Raw genomic sequence first — 23,345 nt, 5'->3', positions numbered from 1 at the left:
AGGCAGCATTCAAGCTAGCAGACGGGAGTTGTGAGGAAGCTCTTAAAGGCAGAAGGGACAAGGAACAAGGAAGCTATAAAAGGTGGCAAAAGCTGGCTGCTAATCTCAAGGCCACGCTCGCTGTTAGGGCAAGGGAGCGTCTCTCAGGTAGATGTGGCATGAGCGCTGATCAAGCAACTCCTGACGGATTAATGGAAGAGTCAGCACTAAATCTTGGTGATGTGGGAGTCCGTGGGAGGGCCTCCGTTTGGAGTCTGTTGTCTAGTTTTTAACAATCAGCAATCAAATCGGTCAATGGTGGGCAAATCAAAATAAACAATGATATAAAAACTGGTAACATTTCATTTGGTGACACACAGCAGCTGACTGACTAGGGACAATTAGATTAGAGCATTAGATCTGGGAGGGGAAGTGTAGAGAGGTTACCTCCACTCAGATTTTTTTTTTTAAGATTTATTTATTTATGCATACAGAACTGGGAGACAGGCCAGAGGGACAGGGGGAGAGGATTCACCAGAGACAGAGTGGGGAGCACAACAGGCAGATCAATGAAGTACTGCTGAGGGGAGCAGGGGGTGAGACAGGAGAGGTCTGCCACGCTGTGTGTGTCACTCACTCCCTGGCTGGGAACTGAATTTGTGCTGAAGTGGCTTAATCTTCGTAGTGCTGTGCTTTAACCCGCTGTGCAACCAGGGAAGCCCCCCCCCCTTCAGATATTTTCATGTTAAATATCCAAAGTGAAATTTCAAGGATAATCATAAAAGACACCCCTGAAACTTTTATAGTAATTTACTTCACCAAGAACAAAACTTTTTAAAGAAACAGAATGTATAACTTTCAAGACATTATGGGAGAAAAAAAATGGAATAAGGGAAAAAATGATCACATCTTATCAATGTGATCATCGACTTCCTGTCTGGTCAGAAATTTGATACTGGACCAAATTTTTACAAAGTGCCCATGAAATATTTACATCCCATATAACTGTTAGGGATTGATTTCAAAGGTCTACAAATAGCTCAAATGATTCAACAAAAACAAAGAAAATAATCCAATAAAAAAATGGGCAGAAGAGCAAGAAAGATACTTTTCCAAAGAGGAAATGCAAGTGACTAACAGATATATGAAAAAATGCCCAACATCACTTATAATCAGGGAACTGCAAGTCAAAGCCACATTTCACACCAGTGAGAAGGATCCATATTAAACAAATTGGCACCAAGTGCTGGTGAGGATGTCAAGGAAAAGGAACCCTCTTACACAGCTGGTGGGAGTGCAAACTGGCCACCCACCATGAAAAGCTGTCTGGAGGACCCTCAGGCTACTAAAAGTGGAGTTACCATTTCTTAGGAATTTACCCAAAGGACATAAAAACATTAATTCACCTGCACCCCATTGCAGCACAATTTACAATAGGTAAGCAACCACATGTCCAAAACAGATGAAGGACGAAGAAGAGGTGGTCTCTATACACAATGGAATACTACTTAGCAGTGAAAAATAATAAATCGTGTCATTTGCAGCAGCATGGATAGAGCTGGAAGGGATGACGCTTAGTGAAATCAGTCAGAAGGAAAAAGAAAAATGTTGGATGGTTTCACTTCTAGGAGGAATGAGCTCATCTTACCGTGGTGATCATGCTCCAATAACGTGCACAAAGCATCCTCTTGTACACCCTGAGCTGACACATGCTATACATCAATTACATCACAATAAATCTACGGGGAGAGCAGGGCAGGGATTGAAAAAGAAGAGGGGCAGCAAATAATCAAGACCACTATTCAATTCAGTTCAGATAAAAAAAAATGTAACAAAAATCAGCAAGCCAACAAAACAGGTCCAGAGGATTGAGGCACAAAACTCCACCAACCCTCGCAACTGGGATCTGTTCCGGAGGGCCGGGGGCTCCTACCTGTTCTGCCGCAGCGCCTGGTCCAGGACCTGCTGCTTGTCCTGCAGCATCCTGTGCAGGTGCCGCATCTCCTGCAGGTACTGGGATGTCCTGCTCTCGAAGTCCTGCTGCTGCTCTGTCAGCCGGTGACTGATGTCACCCACCTTCAGGGCTGCCTGCTTCTTGTAGCCCTGGGGGGAGGAGGGCTCTGTGAGGAAGGGGGCAGTCCTCATTCCCTACCCACCTGAGCGGATCTGGGAGGGCACCTCTGGATCCCAAAGTCATATAAAGTAGTCAAAGATCTTCAAGAATAAAACCAAATTCCTAACTTGTGTCATGGCTGGGTTTTTATATGCTGCAAATAAAATGAAAGGACCAGGCAAGGTCATCATTCTCTATTGAAGAACAGAACCCAAGGGTAGAGCCAGGCTCATGACTATCTTTGTGTTGATTCTGGGTCCTCACCAGTGTGTGTAAGATTCAACACAAAAAGGTCAACAATGGGTTGATTTACAAGAGAAAAGGGAAATTAATAGTTCAGGAAAAGGGCAAAAGATGTTGATTAATACGCCCTCCCACTTCCACTGACCTGGAACCCCAATAGCACCCTGAAAATCAGTGAAGAACCAAGAGACAAGGCTAAGAGACCCCCGGAGCCCACATCTGGTTTAATACCCAACCCTGGCTGCTGAACCCTCAGGCCCACCACTCTTCTCTTTGGTGTTGATGGGATTTGTAGTTCCAGTGTCTGGGGTGGGGTGGAGTCCACAAAGCTTATATCTATAGAGTTCCTTCAAGAAAGCCTTGCCTCCTTCCACTTTCATTTTCAGTATGGTCTTCAAGGTTCTGAAAGCCCGCTGAGAACTTCTCAAACTGTTGTTCTCAAAGCTTCTGATTTCCGGTTTGCAGAGATTCAATTCTTTAGAGAATCTGACACTCAATGTATACAACCCTTCTGAGCCAACAAAGGTTACTATACAGATTTCACACTTCCAGGTGATAATCTTCTTTGCACTGACTTTATGAATTTTTTGTTTCTCTTTTTGATCAACGAACACCTGCCTTATGTAGGGGTTTCTCTGACAGCTGATCTATCATCAATTTTTGTGACCATTCTGCAAATGTACACACACGCAAATAAACTTCAGACTATACTGCTAAATCATCTATTGCCTTACATTGCTCTTGATTCATTTTCTGACCTAGAGGAGTGTATTAAGCTGCTATGATCAGTTTCCATTTCCCTTTGCATTTCCTGGAGCAGAATCAGTGTTTTCATTTCTTCCCGGGACTCTAATGATAACACTGGGTTTCAGTGTCTGCGTGCTTTTCACATCTTTATCCCTGATTTCCTGTCTTTGCCTTTCTCATTAGTATCCCGTACACCCTTACTGTGCTTTTAAGATCTTTCTCCTGTGCCCCTTGTAATTCAGCCCACATTTCTGACCGGCTCTTTTCCTCGTGTTATTTCACTTTTCTTCCCGCATCCTCTATAATCCAGCCAGCTTGTCTTGAGCTCTCTATGCTTCTGCTTTGTGCTCTCTCCCTAACATTGACTGCTATATTACATTTCAGCAACCCAGTGCCTATCTATCCACCTACTTACTCACCTGCTCAACTGCCTATCCATTATTCGGAGCACAGGGCACAGTTTTGATCTCCTTTCTGGCAATATTGTTTGAGACCCATCTTCATCATGTGGAAGAAATGACACAACTCTTTTTCTTCCTCTTTCTTTAATCACTGAGCTCCTTTGGAATAAGGTGAGGTCCTGGGTGGTGGGAGCAGTGGCTGCTGGGTCAGGCAGCCTGCCAAGCTTCACACGTGCCCCTCTCTCGCTCCAGCCCAGTTCCAGAAGTTGCCTGTGGATCTGGTTCCCAGATCTCGTCACAGCCAAGTCAGACCTTGCTGGTGTTTCCTGAGATGCCTCCTCTGGGTTTTCTCAAGCCTTTCCCTGGTCTCTTCATGACCCTGGAGGCTCGCCTGGTAAACCTGGACCCAGCTCACAGGTTCTCTAGCCAGGTGGTGGTGGAGCTGGGTGTTCTGTATGCAGGTGAACAATAATGAGGCATATTCCCTTGCAAGACAAGGCACTTTGAAGGTCAGACCTTCTCTTCTGAAATAAAAGTTAACAGTAACACCAGAGAAAATATAAAACCCCATAATGACTCATCATTTCTCATGTCACTTCTGTGCAGATTTCCGTCATGAGCAACATAGTGCATCTGCAGCTCTTTCTGATGTAGAGTTGAGATGCTATTTTGTACATTACTTGTCATTTCGCTGTGCTTGAAAAACTGGAGAACAGATCATTTAATTGATTGCCAAATAGCTACTGCATTGTCTGATACCTGCCATATGCTAGGTGTGACTTTAGGTGGCTGAGATGAGAGATCCTTGTCTTAGTGAAGCTAATAATCTGGTCGGGGAGACAGACAGTAACCAATACACATAATAAATAAATGTGGAGGTGATGTTGTTTATGAAAGAACAACATTTGCTAAGCAGGTACTGAGACTCAAAGGTGTGAAAGGTGAACAGCAGCAATTTTAAATAGTTAAGGTATGTCTCATTGGTAACATGATGTGGCTATTTGGGGGGAAGCACATAAAAATGAGTTTAATTAGTAACAGGACAAAATCAAATAACTACCATCCATGTTACAGACCATTATCAGTATCAGATCATCCCTTCCATATAAATAATCCCCTTTAAACATCCCCAAGCTCCCAGGCCTCAGCAAGGCCTCTAGCCCGCCCACCCTCTTCCCTGCTCCCCAAGGCCCCGCCCACCAACGGCCCCGCCCTCCCTCGACCCCACCCACCCACGGCCAGCCATGTTGGAGAGAAGTCTGTGTGTCAGGTGGGGCAGTGGCTACACACTGAAAGGCCAGTCAGAACACAGGTCAGGGCGGAAGATGTGGCCAAGAGATGTGGCCAGGGAGGACAGTGTCTGCAAGGACACTGGACAGTGTCACCAGGGTTAAGCAAGAGAGAGGCAGGTCAGTGCTGCTCTTTACAGACCCAACAAATGTGGGCTTGATGGTAAAGCCGGGAGGTGAACTTTAAGGATACAGCCTGGAGGTTCACCCGTTCTTTTCTTTTTGAGCAGCTGCATGATATCTTCTGGGGTAGAAGATATTTCATGAGCGGATAGGTGCTATTTCTGCCAGGGAAACCCTAGGCTGCTTTACTTGGAGGAGGATGGAATACTCGCGCCCGACACGGGATTATTTTCCTTACCACCCTACTCTGCACCCATTAGGCCTCTGATCCCACCTGAAATGACACTTCTGAGGTTAAGTGACCACTTACCTTAACTTTTTCCTCTAATCTCCCCAAGCGAATGTTGCCTTCTATGATTTTGTTGAGAACTCCATGCTTCTCACTTTCCAGACATTTAGCCTAAGGAGCAAGGTGACAAGAAAAACGATGGGTATCTGGCTTTGCAGAAAAATGAAAATAATAAAAAAATTCTTTTGCAAAGGGCATTACGATTCACAAGTAACTTCCATTCTGCCACTTGTTCTGCCAACCCTTGCCCCCCTCACTCTCCTATCCCCTCCTGGGGTCTCACTGCCCACCTGAGGGCAGACCTTGGACCAACACTGGACAAGGCAGGAGCCCCCCACAGGGGAAGTCTGGCACAAGTCTCTATTCCTGTGGGATATATAATCCCTTCCCTCATACCCAAGGGGTAAAGGCCAAGATGCAAAAATAAAACCAAAAGATGAAAAACATGTTCACACGACCACTGGAATAACGCAAAGTGCAGGCTAAGAAGCTGTGGAACAGGGCCACTCCCTAACCAAGTGTGACCCCCAGCACATCCAAGGAGATGGCTTGAAGCTGAATGATTTAGGCCAATGTCCACATGGGATTGGAACTGCTCAGCCTATAAATGAACCCTTTCAAATGCTGAAATTAAAAAGAAAGGGCAAGCTTTCCTTCTAAAGTAGGTTACCGGTGGCAACTTGATTTTCAAGAAAGGAAAAATAAGCTACGGACTGTTAATTACTTATCACATGGAAAACCCACCTTCAATGCAAGATTGGAAATTAAGATGTCATCTGCAAAAACATTCAACACCACTATCAGGGAAATGCAATGAAAACCACAATGAGACTCCACGTCACTCCTGTGAGAATGGCACATATTAAACTTGGAAACAACAAATGCTGGCCAGGACGTGGAGGAAAAGGAACTCCTCTGCTGGGGGGAATGCAAACTGCTCCAGCCCCTGTGGAAAGCGGTGTGGAAGTTCCTCAAAACACTGAAAATGGAGCTACCATATGACCCAGCAATGCCACTTCTAGGAATCTACCCAGAGAACACAAAAACACTAATTCAAATGGAAATTTGCATCCCTGTTTATTGCAGCACTATTTACAATAGCCAAGATATGGAAACAAACCTAAATGTACCGAAATAGATCAAGAAGATGTGGTCTATATACACAGTGGAATACTACTCGGTAGTCAAAAATGATAACCCATGCCATTTGCCAACGACATGGATGGAGCTGGAAGGGGTAATCCTCAGTGAGATAAGTCAAAGGAAAAAGGTAAATATTGGATGGTTTCACTTCTAGGAGGAATAGATGGGAACTGAACAAAGGATAAGAAAAAAGACAAAACTTGCAAGCTGCAGATAGCAAGGGAGGGGGAGAGAGGGGTTAAAACAGGAGAGGGACAAGCACACAAGACTGTGGAGAGGGATCTTGGGGTCTGTGGTGGGAGAACTCCAGGGGGCACGCCTGAGGGGAGAAAGCAAAAATTGTCCAAAAATGAACAATGATGTAAGAAAGTAGATAAATATAAAGAAATTAAGATGCTAATATCAATAAACTGAGATATGAAGGGCAACCCCAAAAGAGCAAGAGGGGGTTAAGTGGGGGTGCTTGGCCTGCCATCAGAGGGAGCCAGAGGGAGACAGATCAGAGGAAGCCAGGAGCCCTGTGGGGCCAGAGCCTGGAAAGGCTGGTTTGGGGCTCCAAGGAGCAAGGCCTGTGCACACAGCGGTCCCTCAGGATGGGTGGAGTTCAGTGGGTGAGAGCAGCACCCCCACATCTGAGAAGTCTCAGGGTCTCAAGTGTGGGTCCCAGGTCATAATGATAAGGCCAAGGCAAGAGGGGAACACATCTCATGAGCTGTCTGCTGGTTTAATTTGTAACTTGGAAGTATTCAGACACATAGTACTGTGTGTGTATTTCCATCAAATGCAATACTGCATTTGTATTTCCATCCTGGGGCCCACAAATATGAGGGGTGGGCCTGAGGGGGACCCTTTGAGGGTAAGGGAGGATCCCAACCTGTGTGTCCCGCCCAGCAAACGAGCCAGCTTCCCATTCATGGTGGCCCCAAGGAGGCCAGTCCCTTAAACGACTCCCAGGTAAGGGGGCTGTTTGGCACTTTCCCCATTTCAGAAGCTTTTGTTATGCCCTGTTGATATCCAGTGAGGAAGCCCAGGAGGTAGAGCAGGAGGAGAAATGGGCGCTCACCTTGCTACAGAAAATGCCAGAGAGTTCAGCACTGGGGTTGGGATTGCGACTTCTCAGGCAGGCCTACTGCCCAGGGAGGTCTGCAGGCGTTTAAGGCTCAGAACCAAGCTGTCAGCCAAGTTGCTCTCTCAAAGCCTCAGGAGAGATTTAGACATCACGAGTAATGTATAACCAGGCTTACCACTCTGCTCCCAGCATCTGTTATTATTTTTTAAAAAGTTCTGAGGCATTAATATAAGTACAGAATGGCATCTCAAGGAAGACTTGCTTAGCATTTCGTTCATTATAAGATGAGTAATTTCCCCCACTGAACTGTGTTTTATTTATCTTCCTCTTGAAGAAACAATAGCTAGAAGCCCTCCCTGGTAGCACAATGTGTTAAAGCACAGAATTATGAAGCTGTCCACAGCCCCTGCAGCATGAGTTCAATCCCCGGCCAAGGAGTGACCCACAGGGCTCAGCAGACCTCTCCTGTCTCCCTGCTGCTCCCCTTAGCAGTGGATTTCAGTCCACCTGCCTGCTCTGCTCCCCACTCTGTCTCTGATGAATCTCTCACTTCCCTGTACTTCTGGCCTGTACCCCAGGTCTTGTGTGCAAATATAAATCTTAAAAAAAAAAAAAAAAAAAGCCCAGGAAGAATTAATAATTTTCTAACAAATGGGGAAAAGCTCGTGACACCTCCCAGCAGGCTCTCCACCCCTCATTCACCCTGGAGAAGGGCTGAGTCATTTCCAAGATTGCCCATTTCTCTCTTGGGAAGTCTGTGGTCTCTTCTCGAACGACATCCCTTACATTATTTCCACCCTGCACTAGCTGAGATTTGCATCATTTCTTACATAGCTTAAATGGACAGAAACAAATGCATTCAATGTAGGAGACTCATAAAAAGCAGGGAGCTACAGGGCCCTTCCTGCTGGTGCAGCGGGTTAAAGCACTGCACTAAGAAGCTGAAACCACTTCATGAGTTTGATTCCCGCCTGCCCCGGAGGTGACCACATGGCGCAGCAGACCTCTCCTGACATGCCCGCTGCTCCCCTCAGCAGTGTACTTCGTTGATCTGCCTGTTGTGCTACCCACTCTGTCTCTGGTGAAGTCTTTTGCCACCCCTGAGTCTCTGGCCTGTACCCCAGTTCTGTACGCACAAATAAATAAATCTTTAAAAAAAAAAAAAAAAAAGCAAGGAGCTACAAAGGTTTTAAGATCTGTGATTCCACCTCCAGACAGTTTTCTACCTCGCTGTTAGTAAATCCCATCAGACTTAGCCAGCACCTGTCTCCACCGCTACACAATCAGAGGTAGATATCTTTTAAAATCAGCGTGGAGAGGCCAAGAATCTGGTCCACGGCATCCCTCATGAGGGGGGATCACCCAACTACATCCTCAGGATGAACCCCATGGTTCATGGTCTGTGGGTTTCATCTTCTGGCCACTGGTTCATATGTTTAACTTCCAAAATACCGCCTGCCCTTTTTTAAACATCTGAGTTACTTCCTTTAGAAAATGTTTTCTCCCCATGGTTGAAAGATAAAATGTTGGAGAATTGGAAAATCTGCAGTTGAAATTTCAACAGATGAACTTTGTAACAAGAAAACAATAACTCACACTTGCAGTGTGTTTGGAGTAACTGAGCAAACTTACCAAGCACATAAGATTGTCGCGCTCCTGGGTCACCGTCTCTGTCACGCCGACGAGATTGGCCAGGTACTGGCGAGCTGACATTTCGTTCTCCATGGCTTTTTCCACCTGCTTTTTGAGGACATCAATCTTTTTTTGCGCTCTCCTAAAGAATCACCCCCAAAATGGTAGAAGAGAAAACTCATTAGCCTGAAAAGGTAGGGCAAATAAACGTCTGTATTATGAAAATAAGTAAATAAGTGAATTGAATAAATATAAAATAAATGATAAAAATTATGTGAGCCTTTTAATATTCTTCTTCAGCAACCTCTTTACAAAGTTTCAGGGTGAGAAAAGGAGCCTGAACTTATAAACATAATTATGGGCTCCAAGCCAAACCCATGGAATCATAAAATGCTTAGCAGCATTAATAGCTTAATTATATATTATTCTGCTAAGTTTTTGGTTCCTCTTCTTGAAGATACATTTGAAAAAGGAATCCAGTAGCCCCCCCAAATAAGACTTTTGGGGAACGGTTGAGAAAGATCTTCTAGACCTTCCAGGATTTTAGGGCCGTCTGTAGCTACCCCGCGTAACTGAATCAAGGGCTGATAACCAGTAACCTCAACTATCCTTTTCCATTTTATAGCTGACATGGGGGGTGGGGGGAGTAGAATATTCTTCAATGGTCTTATTTCAACACCATTTTTTAACAACCAGCTGAAGAAAAAACAAATAGAAACCTGTCTTTTTTCTGCCTCTTCTCCAGTTCGGTTTCCAGTGCCCTGTTCTTCGCGGTCAGACTGTTCTTCTCCAGCAGCAGGCTCTTCTTCTGCATTTGCAGGACGGTCAGCTTCTCCATCAGCTCTTCCATCTCAGCGCTTTTTTTCTCTTCTTCCTTCTGCAAACGACTGACAGACAAAACAGACAGGCTTGGGTCCAGGACACTGAGGGGACTATGAGACAACAGGCCCAGGCCTCGGCGCCTGGGGGTTCACCTGGGAGGCCATCCCCTCACCAGCCCCTGCAGGATGAGGGAGGGTGCCTGGAGGAAGGACAGACAGCTGAGGGCCTGGTTGGGCAAGGCAGCTTGGATGGGCACTATCGACCTCTTAATGGCCTGTGTTCATGTACTACAGGAACCCTATTCCTTCCAAACTTAAGATAATTTGCTTTTCTACATAATTATAATAGCCCCCCCCCCCATTATATTCCATTTTATGGCTGTATTCTTTCTCTTAACTAGCTTATTCCTGGATATCTAAGTTTCCGGTTCTACTACTTTTAATTACCTTTGCTTTTAAAATCAACAAAGCCTGGAACAATAAAGGGAAAATCATCTAAACACACACTGTGCAGATGGCAGCCCTCAGGAATAGCCAAGTTCTACTTGAATCAAAATATTACCGTTCTCAGTCTCAGAAATCTATGCTCGTGCAGCGAAATGACTTCAGCAGAGATGGGGCAGCCCGACTCCAAACTGCCTGCACAGTGCTCTATTAACCCTGGAAGACATTAAACCCTTACCTTTTTTTCTTTTTTTTTTAATAATTATTTATTCATACAGAACTGAGGTACAAGCCAGAGGTGCAGGGTCGGTGAGAGGCTTCACCAGAGACACAGTGGGGAGCAGAACAGGCCAACTGATGAAGTCCACTGCTGAGGGGAGCAGCGGGTGGGTCAGGAGAGGTCTGCTGTGCCTTGTGGGTCACCTCTGGGCCCGGGATCGAACTCACACTGAAGTGGTTGCAGCCAGCTTGCAGTGCTGCATGCTAACCCCTTGCACCACCAGGGAGGGCTCAACCCTTACCCTTTTAACTCATTCACAATCGAAGTATGAACGTCCATCGAGATTTGGCCATCCAACTGTGCCTTCAGTTCTTGGCATTTGCTTCGTAACGCTTCCAACTGCTCCTTGTTCCTGCTCAGCTCCTTTTCTTGGTTCTGTGTTTTAGTCTCCAGAAGGATTAGTTGTTTGGTCAATTTGGAAACTGAATAACAAAAGAGATGAAACTTAATGAAACCTGATTATTGATTTCTAGGAAATATGAATGAGAGCCAACCTATAAAAAATGAACTTTTTTTTTAAATGAACTTTTAAAAACCTTTTGGAGATTTAGAAATCTACACCAGAGGCCTTGTACTTGGAAATTACTATCCTTGGGCCTCTCTGGTGGCACAGGACTTAAAGTGTCAAGGCTCTCAAGCTATCACCAGCCACTGCAGCCCTCTCCTGTCTCCCCGCTGCTCCCCTCAGCAGTGTGTTCCAGTCCATCCACCTGTTCTTCTCCCCATTCTGCTCTGGCGGATCCTCTCATCGAACTCCCCCATCCCCACACCTCTGATCTACACCCCAGTTCTTCTATGGTACAAAAAATAAAAGTTCGCTGGTATATGGTATATGCTGTGCAGCTTCTAAAGGCAGGGAGGGACCTGGAGAGAGCATCTCATAGATGATCCCTTCACCTCAGCTGTGGGGAGAGCATGTACCATGAGGGACTTGTTCAGTGGTGACTAACAGATCCTGGTGTTACTTCAAATACTCATTCTCACATCAATTACCTCCCCTAAAACCAGCCCTGCCAGGCCTAAAGCTGCCGCCTTCTACGGACTTACAAACTATGGTGGATAATTAAAGACACTAGAGTCGAAGAGATCTTGCCGCATTTCAGCAAGGAAGGGTCTGCCCTAAAGAAAAAAACATGACAGGCCCTCCCTTGTGGCGCAGCGGGTTAAAGCATAGCATTAAGAAGCTTAAGCCACTTCCACATGAGTTCGATCCCCGCCTGCCCCGGAGGTGACCACATGGCGTGGCAGACCTCTCCTGACCCGCCCGCTGCTCCCCTCAGCAGTGTACTTCGTCGATCTGCCTGCTCTGCTCCCCACTCTGTCTCTGGTGAATCCTTCACCCATAGCATCTCTGGCCTGTACCCCAGTTCTGTATGAGTAAATAAATTAAAAAAAAAAACAAAAAAACATGACATCTGTTTCCCCATTTCCAGAGCAAAGGGGAGTCCCTGCGAAGAGGTGTGTGCAAGGGTAAAACGACCCACCACTCACCTTCCTGGACACGCTCCTGGTGGGTGTCCTTGACTTTTTTTTGCTGAATCTCCAACTGCTCTAGCAACAATTTGTTTTCCTCTAGCACCAGCTCTGCCTGAGTCTGAAGTTGCCGCCTACAAGTAAGTCACAAAGTTAAACACTGAGGTCAGGGCGTTCAGAGAGAGCTCTCGTTCTGAGAGGACGCAGCCGATAAGGAAGTCGTGGACATCTGGCTGCGTCTTGTGTTTATCACACACTCAGCTCCAGCCTCCAAGGGCCAATCTTGCTTTATCTGCGTAAAACTCTACTTCTGCGATCTACTGGATTATTCTGAGTCCAGTATGAAATGTTGACCTGCGTTTCAGGGTGCTAGTCAAGGAGGGTCCAGTAAAGACACAATAGGCACCCGTAGAAGAAAAGCTAACTGCCAAAACCCGGCCTGGCCATTCCCCACAGTCACATCAGTGGCCACAGTCCGGCAGCCCTAATTCACTGACTCTGCGGCTGCTGGGCTGAGATGGTGGGGCAGGGCTGGCCCTTGAGGGGCTCACAGAGGAGAGGGAGACAGATGGGGAGACGCACAGGGAGGTGTGTGTGGCAGCAATGGGCCGGGAGGGTGGTTAGGGCTCGTCAGAAACCGAGGCGATGCCTTCAGAAGAATTGCTCAGGGCCATCTGAGTGGGGCCCTAGTAGATGTGTAGGAGTGCAGGGAGGGAGTGGTGGGGACAGAGTGAGGCAACAAAGAATGGAAAGGGCAGGGCAGGTGATGCCTGCCATGAAGGCTTCAGCTTGAGCTTGTTGTCTTAAATTCCGGAGGTCGGGGGTTAGGGAGGGGAAGGTTGGGAGATGCTAATCTAAAAGAAGATGTGACCTGAGTGGTTTGGGGTGGGAAAAGTGTCCCAGACAAATACAACCACAGAAAATAAATATGGGGGCAGCAAATATATTTCAGGCCTGACTACCGATTAGAATTTTAGAAGTTAGGTCTTCAGCGTTAGACTACTGTAACAGTGATTTCTTAGAAACACTCCCCTTTTTGGCTAAAAAACAGAAGATGTAGATGAGGATTTAAAGTATTTTATTCCTATTTTCTTTTTTATTGGTAAAATATTAGAAACACATCACCACTTGCCATTCCTCGAGGGTAACCGGACTGCTCTTATTTAATTCTCGGTGCAATGCTTCATTTTCTGTCACCACCTCCTGGACTCTCATCCGAAACATTCTCATTTCCTCCTGGGAAGAAAAGAAAAGTAAACTGTATACACACACACACGCACAATACCCATATTTTTAGTTTGAACGCAGACAAAGTCAAATTCTGACAGCTTTGGGACAAGTACTGCAAGCTTTAGATGAAACACAGAATTAACTATTTGATTAACCAATTGGAGGATACTTAATCAGCTACTGGACGATTAAATTTGAAAAATTAATTCTCCAGGCCCTCTCCGGTGGCACAGTGAGCTAAGGCACAGTGCTACAAAACTGGCTGCAGCCACTTCGGTGAGGGTTAGATCCCGGCCCCAGAGCTGACCCATGTGGTTCAGCAAACCTCTCCTGTCTCCAAGCTGCACCCCTCAGTGGTGTACTTCTTCAACTACCTGTTCTGCTCCCCACTCTGTCTCTGGGGAATCCTCTCACCACCCCTACACCTCTGGTCTGTATGTATAAATAAATAAATCTTTTTTAAAAATTAAGTCTCGGGCCCTCCCTGGTGGCACAGCGGATTGAAGCGCAGCACTGGGAAGCTTAAGCCACTTCCGCATGACTTTGATCCCCGCCTGCCTCGGAGGTGACCCACAAGGCATGGCAGACCTCTCCTGGCCCGCCCGCTGCTCCCCTCAGCAGTGTACTTCGTCGATCTGCCTGTTCTGCTCCCCACTCTGTCTCTGGTGGGTCCTTTCACCCTCCTCATCTCTGGCCTGTATCCCAGTTCTGTATGAATAAATAAATAAATCTTAAAAAAAAAAATTAAGACTCCATCAGGAAGTCTAGGGAAAAAAGGTAGAAGAAAGCACTGTATAGGCCACAGACAGCATCAGTGAAGAATACACAGGGGTTTCTGAACAGACCCCTCTGCTGGGGATCCCAGGAAAATCAATACTTCTCTCTGGGTGCTTCTAATTTCAGAGATCAAGTTGGCCACCGAAATGAAGGAACACAGAGACAGGCCGCAGGGAAAGGCTGGGGGCCTGTCTACACATCTGCACAGCCTTGGTCTCCTGTATCATTAACATAAACACTGGAAGTGACCCCCAAGAAACAGAGGCAGTGAGTTCAGAAATGAATATAAACCTCACTTCCTTGCATCTTCCAATTACTCCAAAACTGAGCTTCAGGTCTTCATTGAATGAAGTAGAACCAGGCTGCCTCTGACAGTCTTGGCCCACCGCCTTAACACATGTCCAAAGGCCCTGGCTATAGTGCCTGTGGCTACAGAGAACCAGGAAGAAGGCATGCCTCCCAATGCTCCTTCTCTGCCTCCCAAGATTCCAACCCACCCGGGGCTGCTGGTCTAGAATCCACAGCACCACCCTGCTCCTCCACCCGTCCCACCTACCCACCTTCTTGCCCTCCCTTCCCACCCGGATAGACTCCTTCCTTCCTCCTTGCCAACATTGAAGCACCTACCAGATGCTGGCCATCCCTACCTTCAAAATGTTTCTTCAGTTTGAAAACAGTCTTATTTTTTGTAAACTTTGTCTCTTCTAGACACCCTATAGACAGGAGAAAATATTTGCACTCCATACAACTGATAAGGGTCTGATATCAAACATCGACAAAGAGCTTACACAACTCAACAAAATAAAGTAAACAACTCAGTCAAAAAATGGTTAGAAGAGCTAAAAAGACACGTCTCCAAAGAGGAAAGGTAGATGGCCAACAAGCATATGAAAAAAAATGCTCAAATCACTGATAATCAGGGAAACGCAAATCAAAATCACAAAGAGATACCACCTCAATCGAGTAAGGATGGCCCACATTAAAAAAAAAAAAAGCTGCATAATAGAGGCTAGTGAGGATGTTGAGGAAAAGGCACTCCCTTATATTGCTTATGGGAAGGTAAACTGGTCCAACCACTATGGAAAGCTGTATGGAAGTTCCTAAGAACACTAAAAGTGGATCTACCACAAAATCCAGCAATTCTACTCCCAGGAATCTACCCAAAGAACAGAAAGACACTAATTCGAAAGGAAATCTGCAATCCTATATTTACTGCAGCACTATTTACAATTGCTAAGATCTGGAAATAAACTAAATGCCCAAAAACAGATGATGGGATCAAGAAAATGTGATATGTATACACAATGGAATACTACTCAGCCATCAAAAAGATCAACTCATGCCATTTGCAGCAACATGGATGGAGCTGGAAGGGATGATGTTCAGTGAGATAAGTCAGGAAGAAAAGAAAAATATTGGATGATATCATTTATAGGAGGCACAAGGAAATGGAACAAAGGGTCAAAAAAGAAAGACAAAACTTACAGGCAACTATAGATCTGAGGCTTAAAGCAGGTGAGGAGGAAGAAAAGAGATCAAAACACAGTCACACAAGGAACCATGGTGACAGTTCACAGCAATGGTGGGAAATTTGCGGGGACTACACCTGGCGGGAGAAATCAAATACTATGGAAAAAGGAACAGCGATGTAAAAATATTTAAGTGAGACAAAGGATACATTTGCCAACATACCTGCAGGGTGGCACTGAGCTCGTCCTTCTCCTTCATTCTGTCTTCATAAGCCAGCAACAAGGGTGACAGGTACTTCATATCCAGCTGAACATAACGTAGTGAAGAGGGTCAGTACCTTCCTAACATCCACACACAACAGCAACTTTTTAAAAAGCGAAGGAAACACAACTCGGAGTGGCTTTTAGTAGCCACTCAGCTGTAGCACAGGAATACAGGCTGAGACGAAATGACCTTCACTTACCAACCACGGAGGCGTAGGGCCTTTTGATGGGAGGCCATCCGTATTTAAACACTGTGAACAAAACACAGGGAAAGGTTGAAGACAAAATTAAACTATACTTCCTCTAAATCTCAAGCCTTAGATGTCCTTAATGGAGATCTTGCATTAGCATCTACAAATCTGTATTTATTTATATGTGTGTGTACATGAGAACTTTTTTACAGATACCATTTTCTTCTAAATCCTTCAGTGTTTAAATACTTCAGTATCCTGAAAACAAATATGTTCATTTACTCAACTGCAGTATTATCATGAAAATCAGGAAGCCAATGATATTCTATCTTCTAACTTGTCAGCTAGATTCAAATATTACCTATTTTCCATTAATACCCTTTTCCAATCAAGGATCCAATCCAGGATCATATTTTGTCTTTAGCTTTTGTGTCTTTTCAGACTTCTAAAATCTGAAACATCTGGGAATTTTTTTTAAAGATTTATTTATTTATTTTATGCATATAAGAACTGAGGTGCAGGCCAGAGGTGTCGGGGTGAGAGGAGTCACCAGAGACAGAGTGGGGAGCAGAACCAGCAGACTGACTGAAACATACTGCTGAGGGGAGCAGCGGGGAGACAGGAGGGGTCTGCTGCGCCCTGTGGGTCACTCCCTGGCTGGGGATCAAACTCATGCTGCAGTGGCTATGGACAGCTTCACAGTGCTGGGCTTTAACTCACTGCACCACCCGGGAGGGCCACATCTGGTAACTTAATTGGATGCTTATACTTTTTCCATGTTATTTTTGAGCTTTTGGAGTTTTGTTGTTTTCCTGTAAAGAGTGTTTTTCCTCCCACTTATTTTGGACAGACTCTTACATGACTTGTGTATCTGAAGCTGCTGAGGCTTGTTTTGACCCTGATTAGGACAGGTCTGCAGCGACCCTTCCAGAAGGCGAGTTTGGACACACTGCTGAGGTTGAGCCCTGGCTGGGCTCTGTATTCAGTGCTGCAGCGTTCAGCAAGGTCTCCCCCTTGTGGCTGGTTTGAACTCAAGGTTCACAGGGCTGTGTGAGCTCTGGGAATTAACTCAGCTTGTGGTTCCCTGAGCTTGTTTTCTTCCTAGCCGTCATGGACGTAGGGAAAGTGGGTTTTTGCTAACACGTGGGGATGTTCCTATGCACATTTCAAAACTGCTTCTTTGGAAAGAAGCTATGGAAAGCCCTCGGTTACCAGGGTGTGATGATGGGAGGACCTGCAAAACCAGACGGCTCTCTGTATGGAGGCTCCTCAGGCTGCTAAAAGTAGAGCTACCATGTGAGCCAGCAATTCCACTCCTTGGGATCTACCCAAAGGACAAAAATAAAATGATTCAAAAGATTACCTGCCCCGCCGCCCTGCATGTTTACTGCCCAATAGACCAGATTAAGAATATGTAGTCTATATGCACAAGAGAATGTTATGCAGCCATCAAAAAAGTTAAACTACTGTCATTCGCAGCAACATGATGGATCTAGAAGGAATGAACCTTAGTGAAATAAGTCAGAAGGAAAAGGAAAAATATCATATGGTTTCACTTATAGGAGGAATATAGGGGAACCAAATAAGGGGCTGGGGAAAAAATAATGACAACAAAAATAAAGACAACTATCAACCAGAGACATTCTGCAGGGCAAGGGGAGAGGAAGGGACTGGAGCCAGGGAGGGGCAAGCACAGGGATAATGGTGATGGTGCCAGGTGAACTGGTGGTGGTGTTAAAAAATGAACAATGGGGCCCTCCCTGGTGGCGCAGCGGGTTAAAGCGCAGCCCTGAGAAGCTAAAGCCACTGCAGCATGAGTTTGATCCTCAGCCCTGGAGCTGACCCACGTGGCCAGAGAGACCTCTCCTGACCCGCCCCTGCTCCCCTCAGCAGTGTGCTTCCTCAGTCTGCCTGTTCTGCTCCCCACTCTGTCTCTGGTGAATCCTGTCACCGCCGCACATCTCTGGCCTGTACCCCAGCTCTGTATGAATAAATAAATCTTTTTAAAAAAATGAACAATTACGTAAAATATATATAAATTTAAAAAAAAAATTTTTAGAGAATAAAAACAGCAACAACAAAACAGACAGCTTTCCTTTCTGAGCTTGTACATGAGAAGCAGCTGTGACCTGGAGGAAACAGCCACCAACGCAGACGGTTGCTCTGTATTTCTGCATTATCCCAAGTTTAAATAAACTTCCCTGCCTGTGCTATGAGAATGTAAGGGAGGGAGGGGGAGGAGTGGGGAGGGGAGCATAAAGGGGGAGGGAGGGGAGGGAGGGGGAGGGGGAGGGAGGGGAGACAGAAAAGCACAAACCAAAAAGTCCCTGAAAAGCCTGCTTTGGATCCATAGTCTTAAGCCAAATTATAATAAAAAGCCCCTCGACCGGAGATCTGCCCAACAGTAGAGCCGAGAATCTGAAAACTGCATTTACTTAACTGGAAACTCACCTCTTCCTTGGATAAATGCCTGAATTTCGTTTGGTATCTACTCAGTTCCACGTTCAGACGATGGATGGTCATTTTCAAGCCGTCGTTTTCATCCACCAGCTGCTGAGCTTGTTTTCTTAGATAAAGTAACTCAGGTGCATCTGCTATCGAAAACAAGTTAGTATTATACGAAGTTGTATAAAGCAATTCAAGATTTTATATGAACTGCTAACTGATCTTGCTTTTTTCTTTCCCTTTTAGGCTCACCAAGGCAGTGATTCACAGATCTCCAGGTAGAAACAAATAAAAGTTACTAAGTTTTTAGACTCTGAATAATCAGAACTGTGTTGAAAGTCTGTGGAAGTTTTTACATGTACACTTCAAGTGAACTGAAAATACCAGCTTGGGAAGGAAAGGCACAGTCAAACATATGGCTTGAAAATCATGTGCCTTGAAAATTGAAAATATACTACAATAAGCTTCCCTCATAATAACTATGTCCTATTTGATAACATAATAGCATATAGATCCCACCAAGCAACAATACAAATAATATAAAGTATCTAGAAATAAATGTGCCTAAGACAAGAAATAGGCAAGGTCCCTGTGAAAGAAAAGTGACGTAACACTTTTTAAGGTTAGAGTACTATTTATACTACTCACACAATATATAACTGAGAAGGGATTAATAGCCAAGGTACATAAAAACACTCACAGGTTCAACAATAAAAAAAACCAATCACCCAATTAATAAACACAGACTAGATATGAACAGACAGTTCACCAGAGAGGACATTCAAAAGGCTGAAAGACACGAAATTCGCCATCATCACTCCTAGTTAAGAGTAGCAGATTAAAACTACAATGACAGAAGAATAAAAAAAAAACTACATGAGAGACCACCTCACACCTGTAAGCAGGGTGCATATTAAAAAGACCCCTACAGTAAGTGCTGGAGAGGATGTGGAGATAAGCCGGTGAACTGGGGTGACCATTATGGGTTTACCTTAAACAAACTTAAAAAAGGGCCTCCCCAGGGGCGCAAAGGGTGAAGTCGCAGCACTATGAAGCTGTCTGCAGCCACTGCAGCACAAGTTCAATCCCCCAGCAGGGAGCTGACCCACAGGGCGCAGCAGACCTCTCTTGTCTCCCCGCTGCTCCCTCAGCAGTGGACTTCAGATCTACCTGTCCTGCTCCCACTGCCTCTCATCAGTCCTCTCTCCACACCCACCCCCCACATCTCTGGCTTGTACCCAGCTCTCATGTATAAATAAGTACATCTTTTAAAAAAAGAACCTTTAAATAAAACACACACACACAAAAAAAAATTAGAAGATGGAAAAACGCATAAAATAAACTATTATTTTTTAAAAAAGCATTAGAATATTCTTCTTTAATACAGCATTATTTCATTATTTTGACAACATAAGGGCATTAATGAAAGAACGTATTATAACACCAAATATCAACATTAATATCAACACGTATTGTAGCATAAAACATTTACTCTGAAAATTCAAAAAGAAAGTGAGCTAAGTCCTATTTGCTCCTTTAATAAAAGAAACTTCTGGTTGCTCCCACCTTCTTGAGTACACGCCCCCTCAGCTTCTCCCAGCTTCCCGTTTTCTTTTTCTGTCTTCTTCAGCTTCAACTGCAGCTCTTTCATTGCTTGTTTCATGACGGTAAGTTCGAGAATAAGGGTTTGATTTGCGTTGCATAATTGCAAATTCTCTTCTTTTAATTGCTGGAACTTTTCTTTGTTTATTTCCGTACATCTTTGACGTGTTCTCCTGGTTAAATCTGAAAAGTTGCAGGGAAAATGGTTTAAAATATTAAATGCTAGATACAATTTTAAATGAGCATTGCAGGGGACTTCATTTCAAAAATCACGAAACTCCAAGTCAGGCCTTATGCTTTGTTCCAGCCCAGGCAGAGTTGATCCCCGGCCAGGGATCCCCACAGGGCACAGCAGACCCCTCCTGTCTTCCCCCTGCTCCCCTCAGCAGTGTGTTTCAGTGGTTCTGCCTGTTCTGCTCCCCACTCTGTCTCTGGGGAATCCTCTCACCACCCGCACCTCTGGCCTGTACCCCGGCTCTTGTATGCATAAATAAATAAAATAAATCTTTTTAAAAAGAGAGAGAGAGAGAGAAAGTCCAGTGCCTGGTGGTGGGGGAGCGAGTGTCTGAGATCTCAGCGGGAGACAGGATGAGGGGTGGGCTGCACCCAGTGAGGGCAGAGCTTCCCTTCCGCAGCCACCAGAGCAGGAGAAAAGTCTTTGGGCAGAGATGTTGTAACAGGGTGGGCCCCAGGGAAAGGGTCCAGGTTCCCTGGAGTTCAGCAGGGAGAAGCAAGAGCAGCAGCGGAAGTGGAGAAAGACAGAGATGAGGAAGGGACCCTGGGAGCTCACAGAGGGGCGATGTGTGCAGAAACTGCGGGCCCCTGGACTTGTGCGGGACTTGGGGGTGCGGAAGGAGACCCCTGAAAGGCCTTGGGGGGTGAGGAAGGAGACACCTGAAAGGCCTTGGGGGGCACGGCAGGAGACCCCTGAAAGGCCTGGGGGGTCCGGAAGGAGACGCCTGAAAGGCCTTGGAGAGGCGTGGCAGGAGAGCCTGAAAGGCCTGCAGGGAGGTTAACAATGGTGGCCTTTATCTTGGTTCTAATTTGCTTTCTTCCTTCCAGACCTGTCTGGCCCCTTCTGCCCCAGTCCTGTGGGCCCCACCAGGAGGCGCCTTAGACCGGAGGCAGGCTTCCCCGCCTCGTGGCCCTGCTTGGCCCAACCACTAGAGAATGGGTAACTTCGGGCACTTGACCTGGAAACTAACCTTCTCTTCTTTCCTGCACACGAATGGGACTGAAGCTCTTTTCTAATAAGTTCTTACACACTAGAGTTATGTTTGTGTTGATGGTTCAGAAAGCCAGATGTCAAGAAGGAGTAGAATGTGGAACAGGGAGGTGCTCGGAGAGGTGAATTTTTTAACCCAAAACTGGCCAAATGGGGCCCTCCCTGGTGGTCTAACGGATTGAAGCGCAGCACTATGAAGCTGTGCACAGCCACTGCAGCACGAGTTCGATCCCTGACCAGGGAGCTGACCCACAGGGCACAGCAGACCTCTCCTGACCCGCCTGCTGCTCCCCTCAGCAGTGGATTTCACTACACCTGCCTGTCCTGCTCCCCGCTCAGTCTCTGGTGAATCCTCTGACCCACCGCACCTCTGGCCTGTACCCCAGTTCTGTATGTATAAATAAATACATTTTATAAAAACTGGCCAAATGGTTGAAAAGCCCAACAAGCACTGCTGCCTGTCCCCAACCTCCCAGCAATGGGCAGCTGTGACAGCTTTTCCAGGGAAGTGGTCTGCATCCTACACTGGGCATTCTCTAAAACAAGTGTTCAATCATAACGAAACCCCAAAGCACATACCTGGGGAGGGTGGAGGCTTGTCCCGTAACGGCGGCCTGTCATCCTGGGAAAGGAACACCGGAGAGGGAGGCGTTGAGGAAGAGGAGGGCACCCAGGCCACTGTGGCCCAGCACCAAGCACTTTTTTTCTCCTCATCGTGGCTCAGTAGTTCTGAGCTGTTTTCTGCTCTAGAAACTGCAGTACTCACTGTCTCTTAACTTAAGGGTCTTCCCCTCGTGGGGCTCCCTGAGGGCGGACAAGCAGTCGGGCGTGGGCCCCCGCCTGCCTGTTAACCCATGTGGTCAGTCACGGTGTCCACAGGGCCTCGGTTACCACTCTAAAGCGTGTCACGCGCTGTGGGCGCCCAGTGGAGACTGACGCCAAACCCGTGCGCCCTGGGATGTGCAGAGACCCGAGATACCGCAGCTCAGCGTGATTTCAGAGCGCTGGGAAAGGAATCTATACACGCTTCTTTTTCAACCAAAACTTAAGGAAAGAGAAGCTTTTGAGTTGTTAATATTCTCATTACACTTCAGTCTGACTTCTTTTTTGCTATAAAAGTGGATAAGGTTCTAAGTTTACTGAGGGTTAACAGGCCGCTGAGGAATCTGTCATTTTTAACTCCTGACCTTGCAGAATTAAAAACAAAGTCAGAACGACCTCCATGATTGCAAATGATCTACTCATTCTACAGGTGACCGAAGAAGTTCCTGACATGGACAGATCACATTCATGTTGAAACTATGGCAAACAGGACTTGTTTCAAAATACTCAGTGGGCAAGAAAACTTAAAGAAAGTCCTCCATGCCCTCCCCCCAAGTCATAAAACGACTTAAAATTATGGCGGAGATTCTACTTGTTGAGAAAACCAGATTTTAAAAAGTCTTACCTTCACACTCAGCGCTCGTGTCCCATCTGATTAAAAATAAAGAAAACATTTTAAAACCGGTGAAGACACCTGACAACTCAGAAGAACGTTGTCATGGCAAGTCACCTCCCCCAGAGAGCTGGGGTGGGGGGCACAGCCTTGCGAGGCCTCAGGTCACGGGGCAAGCAGATCCCACAGCAGGTGTCTCTCCTCCTAGTTCACCCCGAACCCTGAGGGCGTCCCATGATTACAGAGCCCAGGCTGCAGGGCTCCCGTGGGGGTGCCCCCCAGACTTCACCAGCCACTCCCCATTGGGCTACGGTCTGCCTGCCCTCTGCTCACCTGCCTGGACTAGCAATGACTGGGAAAGAAAGGCAGTGCCTCCATGATGCCAAGCGCCTTAACGCCAAAAATAACTGCTGCCGTTTACTCATTTTTAATTCATAAAAACAGTCATAATCTAGGTGCTCCCACAGAGAGGGCTTCTAGGCCCCACTGTGCCTGAAGCCTTTGTTTTGAGTGAAATGTTAGACATCTGGCTTGCTTATTAATTTTCTACAGTTAATTTGCAGAGCAGAAATACTTGACTGAAAAGAAACTAGAAGCAAATGCGCAAAAAATAGGGGAAAAAACCTACAGGATTTAAAAAGAAAAAGGTGGCCCTCCCTGG

At 46.0% G+C, this 23,345-nt stretch overlaps 1 protein-coding gene across 1 annotated transcript in view; it reads right to left on the bottom strand.

The window, feature by feature from the left end:
• The window catches only part of CEP89 (centrosomal protein 89kDa), a 43,533-nt gene that overhangs the window by 2,972 nt on the left and 17,216 nt on the right, over positions 1–23,345 (bottom strand). Inside the window, exons 6-18 of the mRNA XM_012733225.1 lie at positions 22,697–22,722; positions 21,829–21,871; positions 19,989–20,207; positions 18,429–18,571; positions 15,987–16,037; positions 15,746–15,829; positions 13,179–13,282; positions 12,065–12,180; positions 10,815–10,995; positions 9,748–9,915; positions 9,029–9,170; positions 5,206–5,295; positions 1,913–2,082 (exon numbers count right to left, since the gene is read on the bottom strand). Of these exons, the coding sequence (XP_012588679.1) occupies positions 1,913–2,082; positions 5,206–5,295; positions 9,029–9,170; positions 9,748–9,915; positions 10,815–10,995; positions 12,065–12,180; positions 13,179–13,282; positions 15,746–15,829; positions 15,987–16,037; positions 18,429–18,571; positions 19,989–20,207; positions 21,829–21,871; positions 22,697–22,722 (1,537 nt within the window). The remainder of the gene's footprint in view (positions 1–1,912; positions 2,083–5,205; positions 5,296–9,028; positions 9,171–9,747; positions 9,916–10,814; positions 10,996–12,064; positions 12,181–13,178; positions 13,283–15,745; positions 15,830–15,986; positions 16,038–18,428; positions 18,572–19,988; positions 20,208–21,828; positions 21,872–22,696; positions 22,723–23,345) is intronic.

The sequence above is a fragment of the Condylura cristata genome, unplaced genomic scaffold, assembly GCF_000260355.1.
Source record: "Condylura cristata isolate star-nosed mole 26May11 unplaced genomic scaffold, ConCri1.0 scaffold00039, whole genome shotgun sequence".
NCBI lineage: Eukaryota > Metazoa > Chordata > Mammalia > Eulipotyphla > Talpidae > Condylura > Condylura cristata.
Note: the sequence above shows the minus strand (reverse complement) of the source record. Positions and strands in the feature narration are given on the sequence as shown.